The sequence below is a fragment of the Oncorhynchus keta genome, chromosome 25 (genome assembly GCF_023373465.1).
Source record: "Oncorhynchus keta strain PuntledgeMale-10-30-2019 chromosome 25, Oket_V2, whole genome shotgun sequence".
Classification (NCBI taxonomy): domain Eukaryota; kingdom Metazoa; phylum Chordata; class Actinopteri; order Salmoniformes; family Salmonidae; genus Oncorhynchus; species Oncorhynchus keta.
The window spans coordinates 2,299,090-2,317,504 of NC_068445.1; the positions used below are offsets into that span (position 1 = coordinate 2,299,090).

The 18,415-nt window shown below is 41.0% G+C and overlaps 1 protein-coding gene across 1 annotated transcript; it reads left to right on the forward strand.

The window, feature by feature from the left end:
* The first annotated feature begins 9,232 nt into the window (after window positions 1–9,232).
* arrdc3a (arrestin domain containing 3a) lies at window positions 9,233–17,483 on the forward strand. The gene is made up of 7 exons (XM_052478487.1): window positions 9,233–9,757; window positions 12,079–12,160; window positions 12,327–12,474; window positions 13,257–13,359; window positions 13,519–13,775; window positions 14,254–14,556; window positions 14,681–17,483. Exons 1-7 carry the CDS (start codon window positions 9,478–9,480, stop codon window positions 14,747–14,749), a joined length of 1,242 nt encoding a protein of 413 aa, XP_052334447.1. The 5' UTR covers window positions 9,233–9,477; the 3' UTR covers window positions 14,750–17,483.
* The last annotated feature ends 932 nt before the right edge of the window (window positions 17,484–18,415 follow it).

An 18,415-nucleotide genomic window follows, 5' to 3' on the forward strand; every position in this document is an offset into this window, starting at 1 on the left:
TCTGAAAAGGTTACAGAAGACAGAAATGCAATAAGTGTCCCACTTTTTCTGAATTCACTCAAATAACAGAACTAATAACAGTACTACAATACAAAATAATACAGGATATAGTACAACAAGAACCATAGCCCAATGGATCTCTTTCCTCCATTGGAAAAGCCTATAAGACTGTCCCACTTTAGCTACTCCATGCTGTCCTACTTTTTATAAAGCTTTATAAAGCTAGCTATAGTCGGTGGAAACAAATAAACAAATGAAAATGGTCAACTTTTATGTATTTTAATGCACCAGTACATGGTATGCACATTTACATCACAATTTGGCACAGTGCATTATTTGACAGTTTTATAACCTTTTCAAAACAGAAAAAAGCTATAATCTTGCAGCGTTCTTCACAGGGTGAACTTCCTATTTGAAGCTTGCTCTGTCCCCCCTCTGATGTCACACCAATGAAGTGATGTGATTTTGATCATGTGGTTTCTCTGCAAGGGCTTAGTAACAATCGTTTAGATGTTCTCTTGTCAGAACAATAAATAAACGCATTAGGATTAAGCAGTGTCAGTTTATGATATCCCACTCTCTGAATTCACCCTACTGTACAATGTAGGCTACATGTGATGGCAGAATTTGCAAAACAAATACCTATCAATTGTTAGGCTTCAAATCATAATGATATCATTCTGCCAGGTAGGACTACTTTGCAGTCAACATTTAATTTTGAAAGTTTTTTTTGGGAAGCCCTATTTAGACATTTTCATTAAAACAGCGCATGATGACTGAACTGCGCATTGAAAAGATTTAACCAAGACTTCAGACCAAACTTTTCCAATACCTGGTTTGCATACCTATTGTTGTCTTAGTTGGAATTTACTGGTAGATATCATGATTTGAAATCTCTTTCCTACGGATGTCATAGAATTCAATGAGCTTCTCCCATGCAACAACCAGTTGAGAGCTGCACACTCTGCCTGATATTCCGCTGAAACTAGCTAAACTACATGACCAAAAGTACACTATGGGTCAAAAGTTTTAGAACACCTACACATTCAAGGGTTTTATTACATTTTTTTTACTGTTTTCTACATTGTAGAATAATAGTGAAGACATCAAAACTGTGAAATTACATATGGAATCATGTAGTAACCAAAAAAGTGTTAATACAAATCGAAATATATTTTTTATTTGAGATTCTTCAAATAGCCACCCTTTGCCTTGATGACTGCTTTGCACACTCTTGGCATTCTCTCAACCAGCTTCATGAGGTAGTCACCTGGAATATATTTCAATTAATAGGTGTGCCTTCTTAAAAGTTAATTTGTGGAATTTACTTCCTTAATGCGTTTGAGCCAATCAGTTGTGTGTGACAAGGTGGGGGGTATAGGTAAAAGACCATGTCCATATAATGGCAAGAACAGCTCAAATAAGCAAAGAGAAACAACAGTCCATCATTACTTTAAGACATGAAGTCAGTCAATACGGAACATTTAAATTACTTTGATGAAACTGGCTCTCATGAGGACCGCCACAGGAATAGAAGACCCAGAGTTACCTCTGCTGCAGAGGATAAGTTCATTAGAGTTACCAACCTCAGAAATTGCAGCCCAAATAAATGCTTCACAGAGTTCAAGTAACAGACACCTCAACATCAAATGTTCAGAGGAGACTGTGTGAATCCCTCCTTCATGGTTGAAATGATGCAAAGAAACTACTACTAAAAGACACAAATAATAAGAAGAGACTTGCTTGAACCAAGAAACACAAGCAATGGACATTAGACTGGTGGAAATTTGTCCTTTGGTCTGGAGTCCAAATTTGAGATTTTTGGTCCCAACCGCCATGTCTTTGTGACGCGGTGTAGGTGAACAGATTATCTCCACGTGTATTTCCCACCATAAAGCATGGAGGAAAGGGGTATTATGGTGTGGGGGTGCTTTGCTGGTGACACAGTCTGTGATTTATTTAGAATTCAAGGCACACTCAATCAGCATGGGTACCACAGTATTCTGCAGCGATATGCCATCCCCTCTGGTTTGGGCTTAGTGGGACTATCATTTGTTTTTCAACAGGACAATGACCCATCACACCTCCAGGTTGTGTAAGGGCTATTTGACAAAGAAGGAGAGTGATGATGTGCTGCATCAGATGACCTGGCCTCCACAATTACTGACCTCAACCAAATTGAGATGGTTTGGGATGAGTTGGACTGCAGAGTGAAGGAAAAGCAGCCAACAAGTGCTCATCATATGTGGGAACTCCTTCAAGACTGTTGGAAAAGCATTCCAGGTGAAGCTGGGTAAGAGAATGCCAAGAGTGTGCAAAGCTGTCATCAAGGCACAGGGTGGCTATTTGAAGATATATTTTGATTTGTTTAACACGTTTTGGTTACTACATGATTCCATATGTGTTATTTCACAGTTTTGATGTCTTCACTATTATTCTACAATGTAGAAAATAATACAAAATAAAGAAAAACCCTTGAATGAGTGGGTGTTCTATAATGTGGACACCTGCTCGTTGAGCATTTCATTCCAAAATCATGGGCATTAATATGGAGTATGTCCCCCCTTTGCCGCTATAACAGCCTCCACTATTCTGTGAAATCTTTCCACCAAATGTTGGAACATTGCTGCAGGGACTTGCTTCCATTCAGCCACGAGCATTAGTGAGGTCGGTCACTGATCTTGGGTGATTAGGCCTGGCTCGCAGTCGGCGTACCAATTCATCCCAAAGGTGTTCAATGGGGTTGAGGTCAGGGCTCTGTGCATGCCAGTCAAGTTCTTCCACACTGATTTCGACAAACCATTTTTTTGTATGGAATTGCTTTGTGCACAGGGGTATTGTCATGCTAATACAGGAAAGTGCCTTCCCCAAACTGTTGTCACAAAGTTGGAAGCACAGAATCGTCTAGAATGTCATTGTATACTGTAGTGTTGAGATTTTCCTTCACTGGAGCTAAGGGGCCTAGCCCAAACCGTGAAAAACAGCCCAGACCATTATTCCTCCTCCACCAAAATTTACAGTTTGGACTATGCATTGGGGCAGGTAGCGTTCTCCTGGCATCCGCCAAGCCCAGATGGTGAAGCGTGGTTCATCACTCCAGCGAACGCGTTTCCACTGCTCCAGAGTCCAATGACGGCAAGCTTTACACCACTCCAGCCGACGCTTGGCATTGCGCATGGTGATCTTAGGCTTGTGTACGGCTGCTCGGCCATGGAAACCCATTTCATGACATTCCCGATGAACAGTTCTTGTGCTGAAGAGCCTGTTTGGAACTCTGTAGTGAGTGTTGTAACCAAGGACAGGCTATTTTTACGCGCTTTGTGCTTCAGCACTCAGGTGTCCTGTTCTGTGGGCTTGTGTGGCTTACCACTTTGCGGCCGAGCCATTGTTGCTCCTCGACTTTCCACTTCACAATGACAGCATTTACAGTTTACCGGGGCAGCTCTGGCGGGGCAGAAATTTGACGAACTGACTTGTTGGAAAGGTGGCATCCTGTAACAGTGCCACGTTGAAATTGACTGAGCTCTTCAGTAAGGCCATTCTACTGACAATGTTTGTCTATGGAGATAACATGGCTAAGTGCTCGATTTTATACACCTGTCAGCAACGGGTGTGACTGAAATAGCCGAATCCACTAATATGAAAGGGTTTCCTTTTGTGTATATGTGCAGTGTGCATGTTAATATATTTCACGTACTTTGCGATTGTAGGCTTTGTGCATGATTTCTCTATTGTACTACACTATTTATTTGATTTATATAAACATTTATTTTATCAGGAAGTCCTACTGAGACCAAAATCTATTTTACAGATGAGCCCTGGATTACATAAATTACAGAAAATACACACAGCAAAATATAAATGCAAGAAGAAAGAAAAACACAATAAAAAAGTATCACATTCATCAGTAAGAAAGTCCTCAATCAACTTTCTGAATTGCCTTCAAGGCACCAGAACATTTTGTTTAAGAACATTTTGAAGATTGTTACACAAATAAGGTGCAAGAAAGGTAAATTAACTTTTAGTTAACTCAGTAGAGACCAAAGCAATTTCCAGAATTAGCCAGCCCTGAGTCCGGGTGTGGTAACTCGTATGTCTAAAGTTTAGTAATGATGTTAGGTACAAATGGGACTTTTTGTAAAAGTACTTTACAAATGAAAACATTGCAATTTATCAACCCAAACTCAGCAAAAAAAGAAACGTCCTCTCACTGTCAACTGTGTTTATTTTCAGCAAACTTAACATGTGTAAATATTTGGATGAACATAGGATTCAACAACTGAGACATAAACTGAACAAGTTCCACAGACATGTGACTAACAGAAATGGAATAATGTGTCCCTGAACAAGGGGGTCAAAAGTAACATTCCGTATCTGGTGTGGCCACCAGCTGCATTAAGTACCACAGTGCATCTCCTCCTCATGGACTGCACCAGGTTTGCCAGTTCTTGCTGTGAGATGTTACCCCACTCTTCCACCAAGGCACCTGCAAGTTCCCGGACATTTCTGGGGGAAATGGCCCTAGCCCTCACCCTCCGATCCAACAGGTCTCAAACGTGCTTAATGGGATTGAGATCCCGGCTCTTCGCTGGCCATGGCAGAACACTGACATTGCTGTCTTGCAGTAAGTCACGCACAGAACAAGCAGGAGGGTCATGTCAGGATGAGACTGCAGGAAGGGTACCACATGAGGTAGGAGGATGTCTTCCCTGTAACGCACAGCGTTGAGATTGCCTACAATGACAACAAGCTCAGTCTGATGATGCTGTGACCCTCCACCTCCAAATCGATCCCGCTCCAGGGTACAGCCCTCGGTGTAACGCTCATTCCTTCGACGATAAGCGTGAATCTGACCATCACCCCTGGTGAGACAAAACCGCGACTCATCAAATAAAAGCACTTTTTGCCAGTCCTGTCTGGTCCAGCGATGGTGAGTTTGTGCCCATAGGCGACGTTGTTGCCAGTGATGTCTAGTGAGGGACCTGCCTTACAACAGGCCTACAAGCCCTCAGTCCAGCCTCTCTCAACCTATTGCGGACAGACTGAGCACTGATGGAGGGATTGTGCGTTCCTGGTGCCGTTGTTGTTGCCATCCTGTACTTGTCCCGCAGGTGTGATGTTTGGATGTTCCCAATCCTGTGCAAGTGTTGTTACACGTGGTCTGCCGCTGCGAGGACGATCAGCTGTCTGTTCTGTCTCCCTGTAGTGTTGTCTTAGGCGTCTCACAGTACGAACATTGCAATTTATTGCCCTGGCCACATCTGCAGTCCTCATGCCTCCTTGCAGCATGCCAAAGGCATGTTCACGCAGATGAGCAGGGACCCTGGGCATCTTTCTTTTGGTGTTTTTCAGAGTCAGTTGAAAGGCCTCTTTAGTGTCCTAAGGTTTCGTAACTGTGACCTAAATTGCTTACCGTCTGTAAGCTGTTAGTGTCTTAACGACCGTTCCACAGGTGCATGTTCATTAATTGTTTATGGTTCATTGAACAAGCATGGGAAACAGTGTTTAAAACCTTTACAATGAAGATTAGTGAAGTTATTTAGATTTTTACGAATTATCTTTGAAAGACAGGGTCCTGAAAAAAGGGACATTTCTTTTTTTGCAGAGTTTACATGACATCAAAGAGGGCCAACCAACTTTCTGGTAGAGAATTCAGTGATGAGTACTAAAACTGTAGCCGGTAATAAAGCACAGTGTGCTATGATAAACTACATCTAATGGCTTTAATGAAGTGGCAGCTTCATTCATATAGATGATGCCACTTAATTTAATGCCACTTCATATAATGTTTACATACACCTACATTACTCATGTCATATGTATATACTGTACTCTATACCATCTACTGCATCTTGCCATAGTACATGAATCACTAGCCACTTTAAACAATGCCACTTTTATATGTTTACATACCCTACATTACTGATCTCATATGTACATACTGTACTCGATACCATCTACTGCATCTTGCCTATGCCGTTCTCTACCATCACTCATTCATATATTTTTATGTACATATTCTTCATTCCTTTACACTTGTGTGTATAAGTGGGTTGTGAAATTGTTAGGTTAGATTACTCGTTGGTTATTACTGCGTTGTCGGAACTAGAAGCACATGCATTTCGCTACACTCGCATTAACATCTGCTACCCATGTGTATGTGACAAATAATATTTGATTTGATTTTGATTTTTGATTTGATGTCGCCATAGTCTAAGACCGAAAATTACGTTGACTGAATAATCTGCTTTCTACCACTTCTATTTCCATAGAAGAAGCCTATTTTATTCTCAGATTTTCATCTATCCAGATGCCCAAATATTTGTAAGCAGGGACATGATCAATATGGACACCATCCAAAGTACATAAGCTTAAATCATCAGACTTATTTTTATGCGTTCTAGAAAACAACATATACTTTGTTTCACCTGCATTCAGTACTAATTTCAGGTCAGTAAAGTTAATACAATGAGGGCAGAGTGTAGTTCAGATAGAGCCTGGTCAACTGTGGGGGCATGTGTACACAACAGTATCATCAGCATACAAGTGTAGGTTACATTTTTTTTACAGACAAGTCGATATTGTTAATGTAAAAAGTACAGGACCCAGAATTGACCCCTGCGAGACACCTTTAGTAACATCCAGGAAACCTGATTTTAACACCATCAGTAGATATACATTGAGTACTATCTAAACCAGTTACATGCAGCCAGGTCTAGGCCAATTGAGGAAAGCCTCTGAATTAGCAGTGAGTGATCAACAGTATTGAAAGCATTTGACAGGTCATTGAAGAGGGCAGCACAATGTTGCCTCTTATCCATACAGTTAACTAGGGATGCAGCAGAGATAGTGCTATGACCTGGTCTAAACCTCGACGGATGTACATTTAGAATACATTTCAAAGACAAGATCTTAGCTGAGAATTAATCAAGGATTCTAATATTTTAGCTAGGCAAGAAGGCCGATTTATTATTAAAATCAAATGTATTTATATAGCCCTTCAGCTGATATATCAAAGTGCTGTACAGAAACACAGCCTAAAACCCCAAACAGCAAGCAATGCGGGTGTAGAAGCACAGACAGCTGATTATTAAGGTCCCAAGAGTCACCACCCCTGTCAAGGGGGAGTACATGGACCTCCTTCCAAACCTTGGGGATAGTACCAGAGATAATCAGGTAAGAAAATATGGGTTAATGATTCAGCAGTCAGGGGGGCAGAGAGCTGCAGCAAAAAAGGCTCAAGTGTGTATATATATATATATATATATATATATATATATATTTTTTTTTTGTACATGCATTTAGTACAGATAGTAAAATGATATGGCGTATACATCCACTATACTACTTTGATACACATCAGTGAGGATTAAGAAGTGAGTATAGCCTACATAATGCCCACTAAAGAAAAAGTGGGTTTACAGCATATACCAGCAAATAGCTCCCACTACACCACTGATCATATGTTGTATCGGGATTGAAGTATTTACAAGAAGTCTAATCGTACATTGCTTTGTGGAAGTATAATGCTTGCCGCCTCCATCAGTTGGCATTTTACTTAAATGATCCATTTATCTTATTTATTAATTAGGGATTTAAAAAAAAATATGCCTTGTGCCACTTCTATCTCTCCTTGAAATTGATGTGAAGTCTAAATGCAACAGGTGTCACGCTCACTTGCACCCATTGACAACAATATCCAAGATAGCCAGGAGATGGCGACCCAAGCCTCAAAGTCTGCGATGCCAGATCACAATTGTTTGACTCAAACCAAGCATCTATGGCTGTATTTACACAGGCAGCCCAATTTTGATCTTTTTTTCACTAATTGGTATTTTCACCAATCAGATCAGTTGTGAAACAAGATATGATGATAAAATACCAATTAGTGGGGGAAAAAATGATCAGAATTGGGCAACCTGTGTAAACACAGCCTTTGTGTATTATTTAGATTTGAATCAGGATTATATGTCCACCAGCAATGGGTTTCGGCCTATTCTTAGTTGTGCACATGTGTGTGGGCCCTACTATAGCCATAAATACATTATAGCGTAAATTTAACAGTGGATTTTCACAGGAGACGACGAGAGGCGATTACATTTCAGAAGACATTCATTTTCATTAGAGGGAAGCGAGGTGGGCCGGGTTCATTCGGCAATGCTATAGCATAGGCGAGGGAGCGTGAACAGGGAGGGACCAAAGTTGTGGAAACCGAATTTATTCAAAAGCACTGCGATATCTCGGCGTTATTGACCAATCGAAGCCCACTATAGCTTCCAACAGGGAAAAAGTACCCAATTGCCAAATTGAGTAAAAGTAAAGATACATTTTAATAGAAAATGACTCCAGTAACAGTAATCCAGTAAAATACTACTTGAGTAAGTCTAAAACAATTTAGTTTCGAATATGCTTGAGTATCACAAGTAAGTGTACTTGCAAAAAATACTTAAGTATCAAAAGTAAAAGTATAAATAATTTCAAATTCCTTATATTGAGCAAACCAGACGGCACTTTGTTTTCTTTACGGGTAGCCAGAGGCATGCTCCAACACTCAGACATAATTTACAAACTAAGCATTTGTGTTTAGTGAGTGCTCCAGATCAGAGGCAGTAGGGATGACCAGGGATCATCTCTGGACGAGTGCAGGAAATGGACCATTTTACTGCCCTGCTAAGCATTCAACATGTATCAAGTACTTTTGGCCGTCAGAGAAAATGTACTGAGTAAAATGTACATTATTTTCTTTAAGAATGTAGTGGAGTAAAAGTAAACGTTGTAAAAAAATACAAAAATAAATAGTAAAGTACAGATACCCCCCCAAAAACGATTTAAGTAAAATATTTTTTTAAGTACGAGTGGGTTCGCTGTTGATACCTGGCATGCTGTCTGGGCGAAGTCAGTGTGGCTATGTGATGCATAACCCCCTGTGGAAATCTCCTGTAAAATGTAGGCTACACTGAATGCCTACCAACATAATATAGGCCTGTCGTGACAGGTTTGTTTTACTTATTTGACTTTGACTATTGTTTTGTAGGGTGAACATTAAACTCTAATTGTTTACGGTGGATGCACGCCTGCTTTTGTAATACCATCAGCTGTTTAACCAAACTTGTTATTTGGCTGACTGCCACTCTCTACCTTGTTCCATAAGGCGGAAGGAGGGGGCTGATAAAGTTCTGCGCATGCTCTATAGGTTGTTTTTCCACAAAATCATCGCTTAAAGTGAGCTGAGCTACGAAAGTTCCTTGTCTTTGACCAGAGACCAACGCGCAGACGGGCGGACGATAACAGCATCCACTGCTGTTATTAAGCCTTTACATCTAAATGAACTTTTGTCAAAGAAAGCCCTGATCATGCCCACTGCTTTTGCAGGGCAAAGATATTGATCGGCGTTTCAAATACATATTTGTTTTCTTATGAGATTATTTTTTCATATACTTTCATTTTTCGGTAGGCTACCTGTGTTTTTTTTACACCATGGTGCTAGGAAAGGTGAAGAGCTTCACAGTCAGCTACGACTGTCTCAATGACAGTAATGTCCCCGTTTTCGCAAGTGGGGACTCGGTCTCAGGGAGGGTGATCATCGAAGTCACTGGAGAAATCCGTGTGAAATCTCTTAAAATTCATGCAAAAGGATTTGCGAAAGTTCGTTGGACTGAATCGCGAAATGCTGGCTCCAACACTGCCTATACGCAAAATTACACTGAAGAAGTAGAATATCTAAACCATAGAGACATCCTAATTGGACATGAAAGAGGTAAGAATATACAAAACTTTGTTATTGACGTGCTCGGTGTAGTCTAGTCATAGTGGCTCTTGAGGTTCCATACAGAGAATGCTGTTGTTTTGTCAACCTATACTATAGGCTAACAATGAACACAATTGAATGTATAACAGAGAACGATTTGGGGACGATCTATGAAGCAGCTCACAACGATACCTTTTATTTGGTTTACTACTGGCTATACAGTAGTCTATAACACATTTTGTAGGCTATGTCTTGAGACATGTCAACTACAGTATTCTTCAATGAATTTTTATATTTGACATATGGGAATGTATTTAAGCACGATACTTCATAATCATGTAGGCATATAGACTACATAATTCTAAAGTGTATCTTTAGCCTATCAAGTTGGCTCCTGAATGGGAGTCTTCTCTATCCTTCCTTCATTTTAGCCTATATAACTATTATATGAATTACACTATTTTCTCAAAACGCAGTACATTAAGGTGCATAGCAGTCTGTTTAAATGTGTGCAGTTTGATCCAAAAAATTGTTATCGAGCGATCATGTAAAGTTGAACGTTGTAGCTATTCTTAAGTTTCCACCATTGTTCGAAGCTGGTTCAATCCTGTTCAGAAACTGGTTGTGTGGGGTGAAGGGACTGGGCTTTCTCTCCGTTGATTGGCTGAAGTGCTCATGCGTCTTCAAATGACCTCATGCTTTTGCAGAAAATGACAGGAAAAAAAGTCGGCAACTTTGTATCCGACCTGTCAGCACAATGTTACAAAGTCGCATGAAAAGAAATGTCATTCGTTCCATTTAGCCTATTCTGTTATGCTTTTATCTAGTGATTTAGTGATCGCCTACTGTGTGTAGCCTAATGAATGGTGCATAACAAGGCCTGCGATTGGCTATGAACTAGATATTGGAATATGATTATCTGAAGGCATAACAATTTAGCCTATTTGCGGATAATAAATGTAGGCTACTACTTTTTGTTCACTTCAGAATTACACATCACTGAAACTTGGTAGTCCTAGTCGCTAGAACAGGTTTGTTAGCTTGTTCCTGAGGTAGTTGATCGTTCAGCTGATTGGATAGAAAGGTCAGTCCGATAATTGAAGTAGATTCCTTTAATGTGGGGTGGGAATTTATGCCATCAACTATTTTGTACCTTAGTTACCTTTTCCTTGTTACTGGCTGTGATTTGAATGTTTCTTGATGGCGAAAATAATGTATTTGATCTGTCTATGTATGGGGAATTAATGTTTGCATGTTGCTCATGTTTTTATATCAATTGTTGAATAGTTTTAAGTTTCTTGAAATGGTCAAAGCCTTACTATGTGTCTCTATTGCAATAATGTATGCAGTTTTTAAGGGCATCCGTGGCATTTAATAAAGGTTTAAGTAATATAATTTACTTCTTTGTCTGTCCTCTTTTTCAATAACTGTGTGTGTTCCTCTATTCTATCCGTTACAATATTTTCTGACGTGTAATATGGGTGAAGTCTCTCTGGGACGCGGTGCAGTACACGCGTCAGGTCTTGAGAGGGCTGTGCCTGATAGTGAGCACGTTGGGTTGAGCCACGGACTGAATGCTGCACACAGTGAATGCGTGATGAGAGAGCCGGCTTGGGGAAGCTGCTCGCTCCGGTTTAGGCCGGTCCTCTCCTGCTCCAGTCTGCTTTTGAGTGACAGTTCGGCAGTTGTTTACCGCGACTCTGCCGCTGCTTAAGGCTGGGTGGGAGCGCTGAGCTGGCAGAAACGGATCTCCCGCTCCATAACGCGTAACTTTTAAATAATACACAACAGGGTAGAGTTGATGTAAAGAAAAAAAATAATCAACATTTTCTTACAGATCACATAATGCTCAATAACGCAACGCCCCCTCCCCCCCACTCCCCTGCGCCTATTACACAAGAATAATACATAATGTGAGAAGTAATTATTAGATTCTCTATTTTGCAGTTAATCATTGATTGGGACAGATTATATCACTTTTGTGTGCTTTTATAAAAACAATATTTTAACTTCAATACTGATTTAAACAATGTGTCAAATTATTCTTGTTTTTTTTTATACATGGGTAAATATGTGTTTCCAGAAGGGTCAATAATCACAGAGATCATAATTTCATTTTCTTCTTCTCGTCATTGTCATTACAAGCTGTGCCTTCCTGGTGTCCAAAAATGAAAATGAAAATAGTTGTGACATGAAGTTCTATTGTGCTCTGTTCCCCTCTGTTGTGGCGGTATTGTTTTATGTCTGTGTTCTGATACGTAGGTGACATCGTACTGTATATTTTCCAGGTATGGCATACGTGTTGGAATATTGTCCCTCTCTTGTTTCAGATGATGACAACTCAGAAGAAGGACTCACCACTATCCATTCAGGAAGACATGAGTATGCATTCAGCCTTGAGCTTCCACAGATGTAAGTACCTCCTCTCCTCTTTATCAAAATACATCTCTTTTTTTTTAAGGACAAAATACTTATATTAAATATCCGTGTGTCTGTCCTTAGTTGAAGATTGAAATAGCGTCTGGCTTTGTCCCCCCCCCCCCCCACTTGTCTCTTTCCCCTCTCTTATTCCTCTCAGACCCCTGGCTACCTCGTTCGAAGGGAAACATGGCAGTGTGCGCTACTGGGTGAAGGCCGAGCTACACAGGCCATGGCTTCTGCCCATGAAGACCAAGAAAGAATTCACAGTCTTCGAACACATCGACATCAACACTCCCTTACTGCTGGTGAGCTTAAGGATCTTTCTCCTGTACAGTGTTTGTATGTGTAGTAGACTATAGGCACTTCCTTGGTTACCCCTAATCTCTTCAGGGTCTTTAGAATTGTTCAATGGTTCATTTGGTAACGGCGATCGAGTTTCATTGGCAGCCAAGAGAGTGACTTAAAGGCAGAAGTATGACTAATTTCTAGCCGCAATTGTTGCCTATATATAGAAAGAATTAGCCAGTACCAGCACTCAGGCCCCTTACTTTTCATCCGTTGTAATCTGATTTGGTGTAGTGGCTGCCAGTGCCTATTATTGTGGTCGCAGAATGTGCTTGTCCCACATGTTGTTGATGTTGTTGTACCAACTGACACAAAGCACAGAGGACACCAGTGGACATTGGTTGTGAAAAACACGGTTTCCCCATACCTAACAGATTATTTCCTGATCAGTTGGTATAGTAGAAAAATGATGACATACAGCACATGGTTAAAATGAAGCGATGATGTTGATTTATGTGTGTGTGAAATTACTGCTGAGTGGGAAATGATTTTAAGTATTGGGTTGTCTGTGAGAGCCACCTGCTGTCTAAACATGCCTTCCGGGTATATGGAAAGAGAAACTGGTATCTCCCTGTATTTGAATGACAGCTCTCAGGCGCTGTATGTCAATATGCTAGCTGCACAAGGGTGCAGTTTCTGCCAGGGGGCCAATAACATGTATTTTCCCCCTAGGGACGATTGGGTAGAGGAATAAAGTATTTTCCAAACACTTACGTTTCCTTGTTTTCGCTCTCTGTTTCAGTCGCCCCAGGCAGGCACAAAAGACAAGACTTTATGCTGCTGGTTCTGCACCTCAGGTCCAATCTCCTTAAGTGCCAAAATCGAAAGGAAGGGATATACCCCAGGTGAGGAGAACACCCTGACTCTGTCACTCGTATTGCTTAGTCATTTGGCACTCTTGTAAATGAATGACTGTAGATGACTGCCGTATTATGTTTGATGCCATCTCAATCAAAGGATCCTTTAACTGATTTAACTGAACACCTTCTTACCTGTCTTTGCAGGAGAGTCTATTCAGATCTTCGCTGAGATTGAGAATTGCTCGTCTCGCATGGTCGTGCCAAAGGCAGCCATTTACCAAACACAGACCTTCTACGCCAAAGGGAAAATGAAGGAGGTAAAACAGCTGGTGGCCAACCTCAGAGGAGAGTCGTTGTCCTCGGGCAAGACGGAGACGTGGAATGGCAAAATGCTGAAGATCCCCCCCATCTCTCCCTCCATCTTGGACTGCAGCATCATCCGAGTGGAGTATTCTCTCATGGTTAGTACAGCTACTGCCCTGAAGAGACCATCTCTTTCTCACTCTGACATTTGTAAACCAATTCAAACGGGTTGAGAGAAATCTGTAGCTATGATCCATATAAATATATGAGTATAGTGTGCTGTAAAATGAGAATATGCGTCATTAGGATCCACATGGTTACTAGGCACATTTTAATAGGTTTCTTGAGTGGTTCCTAGAAAGCTCTTGATGGTTCCCATAAAAGCCTGTGACCTAAGGCAGTCATGGCAAAGACACTCCCATCATACCTTGTGTTCTCTCTCCATACGCAGTTAAGAGGATCAGTCTAGAATATTAGTAGCGACGCCATGTCTTAGAGGTGCTAATGACCTCTTTACCCTGTCATTGGACTGCCCCTTGCCCAAGTCTTTAACACTGTTGAACACACAGGCTTGTTGTTCAATGAAGGTGGACCTTCAGTACTAACCCTCTGTTGTGTGCTGCTCACCCTCTCCAGGTGTACGTGGACATCCCCGGAGCTATGAACCTGTCTCTGAACCTGCCACTGGTCATCGGCACGATCCCGCTGCACCCCTTCGGCAGCCGCACCTCCAGTGTCAGCAGCCAGTGCAGCATGACCATGAGCTGGCTAGGTATGGCCCTGCCAGAGCGCCCTGAAGCCCCACCAAGCTATTCAGAGATCGTGACAGAGGAGCAGAGACGGAGCCTGGAGGTGACCTCAGCCAGGGATGAGTTCGAGGGACCACTCTTTGCCTACATCCAGGAGTTCCGCTTCCAGCCTCCTCCGCTCTACTCTGAGGTATGCATCAGCACAGCGTACACCCCTCGGCTTTTACACACTGCAGTAAGTGATCACACTAAAGCCTGGTAGCCAATAGGTCTTGGTGTTTTCGTTAAAGCAGTGTTTCCTCCTCTTCCTCTAGATTGATCCCAATCCCGATCAAGCCAGCCGGACGGAGGAGCGGAGACCTGACACTTGTCCATCACGTTGAAGGAAACACAGAGCCCCCGCCCGGAGACGTTTTGGGCGTTTCTAAGTCAACTCTGTTTTTGTATTTTTCTTCCCCCCGGTGACAGCGTTCGCACTCCGCCCGCGACGTCGAGAGGAGAGAAAAAACAAACAAACAAATACCACAGGGGAACAAAGCCCTGCCCCCTCCCACAGAGAAAGGCACAGGAAGTCTGCCTTCCTGCCTGGCCCGGGGAAAGGCCGGTCGAACATCCACCTAACCTGTGAGGGGGGAGAAGAAGAAAAAATCTTTAGTGGAGACAGCCTTGGTGGAGTGAGTGATGACACGCCAGGGCCATCTCTGCCTATGGCTCTTAATCGACCTCATCTTTTCTGTAACCACTGCACTTGTGGACATGGCTTTCACATAGAGCAGAACTATCATGTCGAGAGCTGAGCAGGAAAAAAAGACAAACAGGAAGAAGAGAATACAATATAACCACCACTGTCTGAAGCGCTCAGCGGCAGTCGGCAACGGAGCAAAGACTGGCCTCCTCCTGCCTCATTTGGGATTTTTGCACATGTTATTCTTTGCTTGAGTTGTGTGGCTCCATTTTAAGAAGAAGAAAATCAGCACTAATTGTTTTTCTTCTGCCTAGTAATAATGCTGGACTAAAGAGACTGCAGGCTTAACTCATAAACTCCTTATCCGCACAACTTCGAACAACGCAGAGAACATATTTGGACAAAAACAATGCACTGACCTTGTTTAAGCTGTTTTAAGATGTTATTTTTCCTTACTACATTTCCTTAATGACTTGTAGACTGGACTTGAATGCAGCAGAACACTCTCCATCCAAAAGCTCTTTTTCGATATTGCCTCCTCAGTTTGGTTCAAAGTGTGGCATCCTTTTTTCTGGTTCCGTACTATGTTTTGTCCTTTGAGTTAGTTCCAAACTTAGAATGCCTTTTATGCCAAGCATTGTTTGCTTCGTGTTTATGTTGTGCTTGTTCTGGAGTAGAGGAGCCGCAGGCTAGAGCTTGCCACTCAAGTAAAGCACGAAACGCAGATAATTGTGTGTGTGTGTGTGTGTGTGTGTGTGTGTGTGTGTGTGTGAGAGACGGAAAGAGTGGGACATATCAGAATTCGCACACTCTGTGTCTGCAGCCCCTCTACTCATAACACAGAGGCTTACATACTGCCTATAAAAAAAGCACTGTCTCAGGTGATCTTCTCACTTGCCAAACGGTTGAAAAATAAAATGTTTTGTTTTAATTGTACTGTTTGAAATAGTAAAAAAAAAAAAGTATATTACCATAACAAGAGAGAAGAGACATACACACAGAGCAGCAAGGCAGCTTTCCAAAATGAACGACATTCCCTTTTTGCCATCGCTGCACTTGCCGACTTCATTCACCAACTGTGTTATTTTCCAGACCAGTGAAGCCTGAAATGCTAGAATTATATATAATTTTTTTTTAAAAGTAAGACAACATGATATGAAATGCTTCAAATAATGGGGCAGACACAAACCCAGCCTGGCTTAAATGCTGGGGAAGAATTGGACGTTGCTAAAGCTCCACTCAAACTGGCCAGAACAAGTAGTGGTAGGTTGAAATGAGTAATACATTGGTTTTCAAACTCATTCAACACCTAGACCAGTAATAGTGGAGATTTGGCATTGTCTTAAACATGAGGCACTTTTTGATAAGGAAAACATTTAAAAATGGCATTGACAGTGAAGGTCTGTAAAAAGTTGGGCATCCCACATCATCTCTTGATGAGACATTTAGTCAAGCAGTGTTTGTGTTGGACATAAATGCATTATTTTCATCTTCTAAGACGTTTTTTGAAAGTTTACAGTTATAATTAGTTGACAATTTTGTATGTGTGTGTGTGCTCTGTTTAGATCTAGCTAGCAACTATAAGAATATTGCTTACAGTGATAGAAAAAACTACAAATTTAAGTGATCTTATCTTAGTGGCCTTGACACAGAACTGACATAATTATGATGCTTCATTATCAAGTGTCGATATAATTTACAACCTTACTCTTTTTGCTATTTTCTTTTCTTTGTATGTGTGATTAGTCCTTTCATGCTTTTCAAAGGGACAAAAAGGGAAGAAAAGAAATCGTTTAAAAATATATATTTTTTTTAATGACGATCCCTGGACAAGCCTCTTTGTGTGTTTTTCTGAATGCGTTTAGTGATGACTGGGCTAGTTTATGTACTTGGGCATTGATGGTTTGTTATCCAGTCAGACAACCCCATTTCTACTCACCTTTCAGCTTCAGGGAACAGCTGTGGATCAGCAACCCTCCCTTCCCACAGAGAATGAATTAGCTTACAAATGGAATAGACCGCTAATTCTAAGATAAAATCACTTTTGTTTGTTTTGATTTTTATCTTGGGGAATATGTATCAAGCTAAAGTACAAATGAATAAGCTTAAATCTGTTTCAGGTTGGTCAATTCTATAGTCCATTGTTCGGGCCTCAGTGTAGTCCAGTTTTTAAAAGCTAAATTCCTGACTTACTAAAGTGAGGAATTAAAACATTAGAAATGGGAGAGTGCATCTGAAATGTTTTAGAAACAAAGTGCAATATTACTCATTTGAATTAGTTTCATTCACTATTTGTATGTCTAATTTCTCCTTTTGTCTTTTTATAGTTTCTTAATCACGATCATATATAGATATTGTATGAATGTCCTGAATGATTGTAACCTTCTGTCTAGTATTTCTTTTGAGTTTAATAAACTTTTGTTAAAAATCTACATTGTTGTGGGAATCAGTCATTTCTTCTTGATGAGACCGAATTAAACTTTCAGCATATGGTTTTTTTTTAAATCGGAAAACTTACCTGATCTAAGTTATCTGAAATCAATTTAGTTAGGCTCATCCAACCATAGACTATATAAATATGAAGGGCTCAATATCAGTACAGCAGTCCCACATTTTGAATGAAGGCAAGACATCACTAGCATGGTCACTACACACGCAGCCCAAGCTTACATAAACTAGTGCAACAGCGCCTCTGCTGGTTGTTCCTAAAAACAGACTTCACGACACTGCATCCACTATTCCAATTTTATAGTGTGAGCCTGACACAAGACTTGGGGCTCGATTCAATCCGTATGTTGAAGAATGAATTGAAATGTAAAGGCAATTTCCGATTGAGCCGACATGTGCAACGTTTACCGTGAATGCAGTCTCTGCCAATGCGGGAACATTGCCTTTAAATTTCAATCGCTGTTCAGCGCTACGGATTGAATAGAGCCCTTGTTAGTGGATTCCTAGAAAGAAATGTCAAGGAAGTAGCTATAAACAATCAAAATAAAGAAGGAATGCCAATGCAGGCATGACGGTTATATCCACATGTACATGGTTTTACTTGTCTTGGTCAAAGTTGTGTATGTTACTGTAAAGTGAGCTTGTTGTAAGGCCTCCCAACCCAAAACAGATGTTTATATCCACCCAACTTATCTCCACGTTATAGAGCTGAACAGCTGACAAGGCGCCTTTTAATTGAATTTTTCTCTATGTTCTCATTCACTGTAAATGCTGCAAGTGTAAATTACCTTTAAAAGTCAAATTCGAAGCGTGGCTTTATAATGTGCCTTGGATTGAATCCCGGCCTTACTCTAGTCTAATACAATGTGTTTACTTATAGGGATGTGAAATGCTGACGTGGGCTGTATCTTCTAGA

Coding starts and splice junctions, on each gene's coding strand:
- arrdc3a (XM_052478487.1), top strand. CDS start 9,478: ATGGTGCTAGGAAAGGTGAAGAGCTTCACAGTCAGCTACGACTGTCTC. Junction 9,758..12,078: donor CCTAATTGGACATGAAAGAG/GTAAGAATATAC, acceptor CTCTTGTTTCAG/ATGATGACAACTCAGAAGAA. Junction 14,557..14,680: donor CTCCTCCGCTCTACTCTGAG/GTATGCATCAGC, acceptor CTCTTCCTCTAG/ATTGATCCCAATCCCGATCA.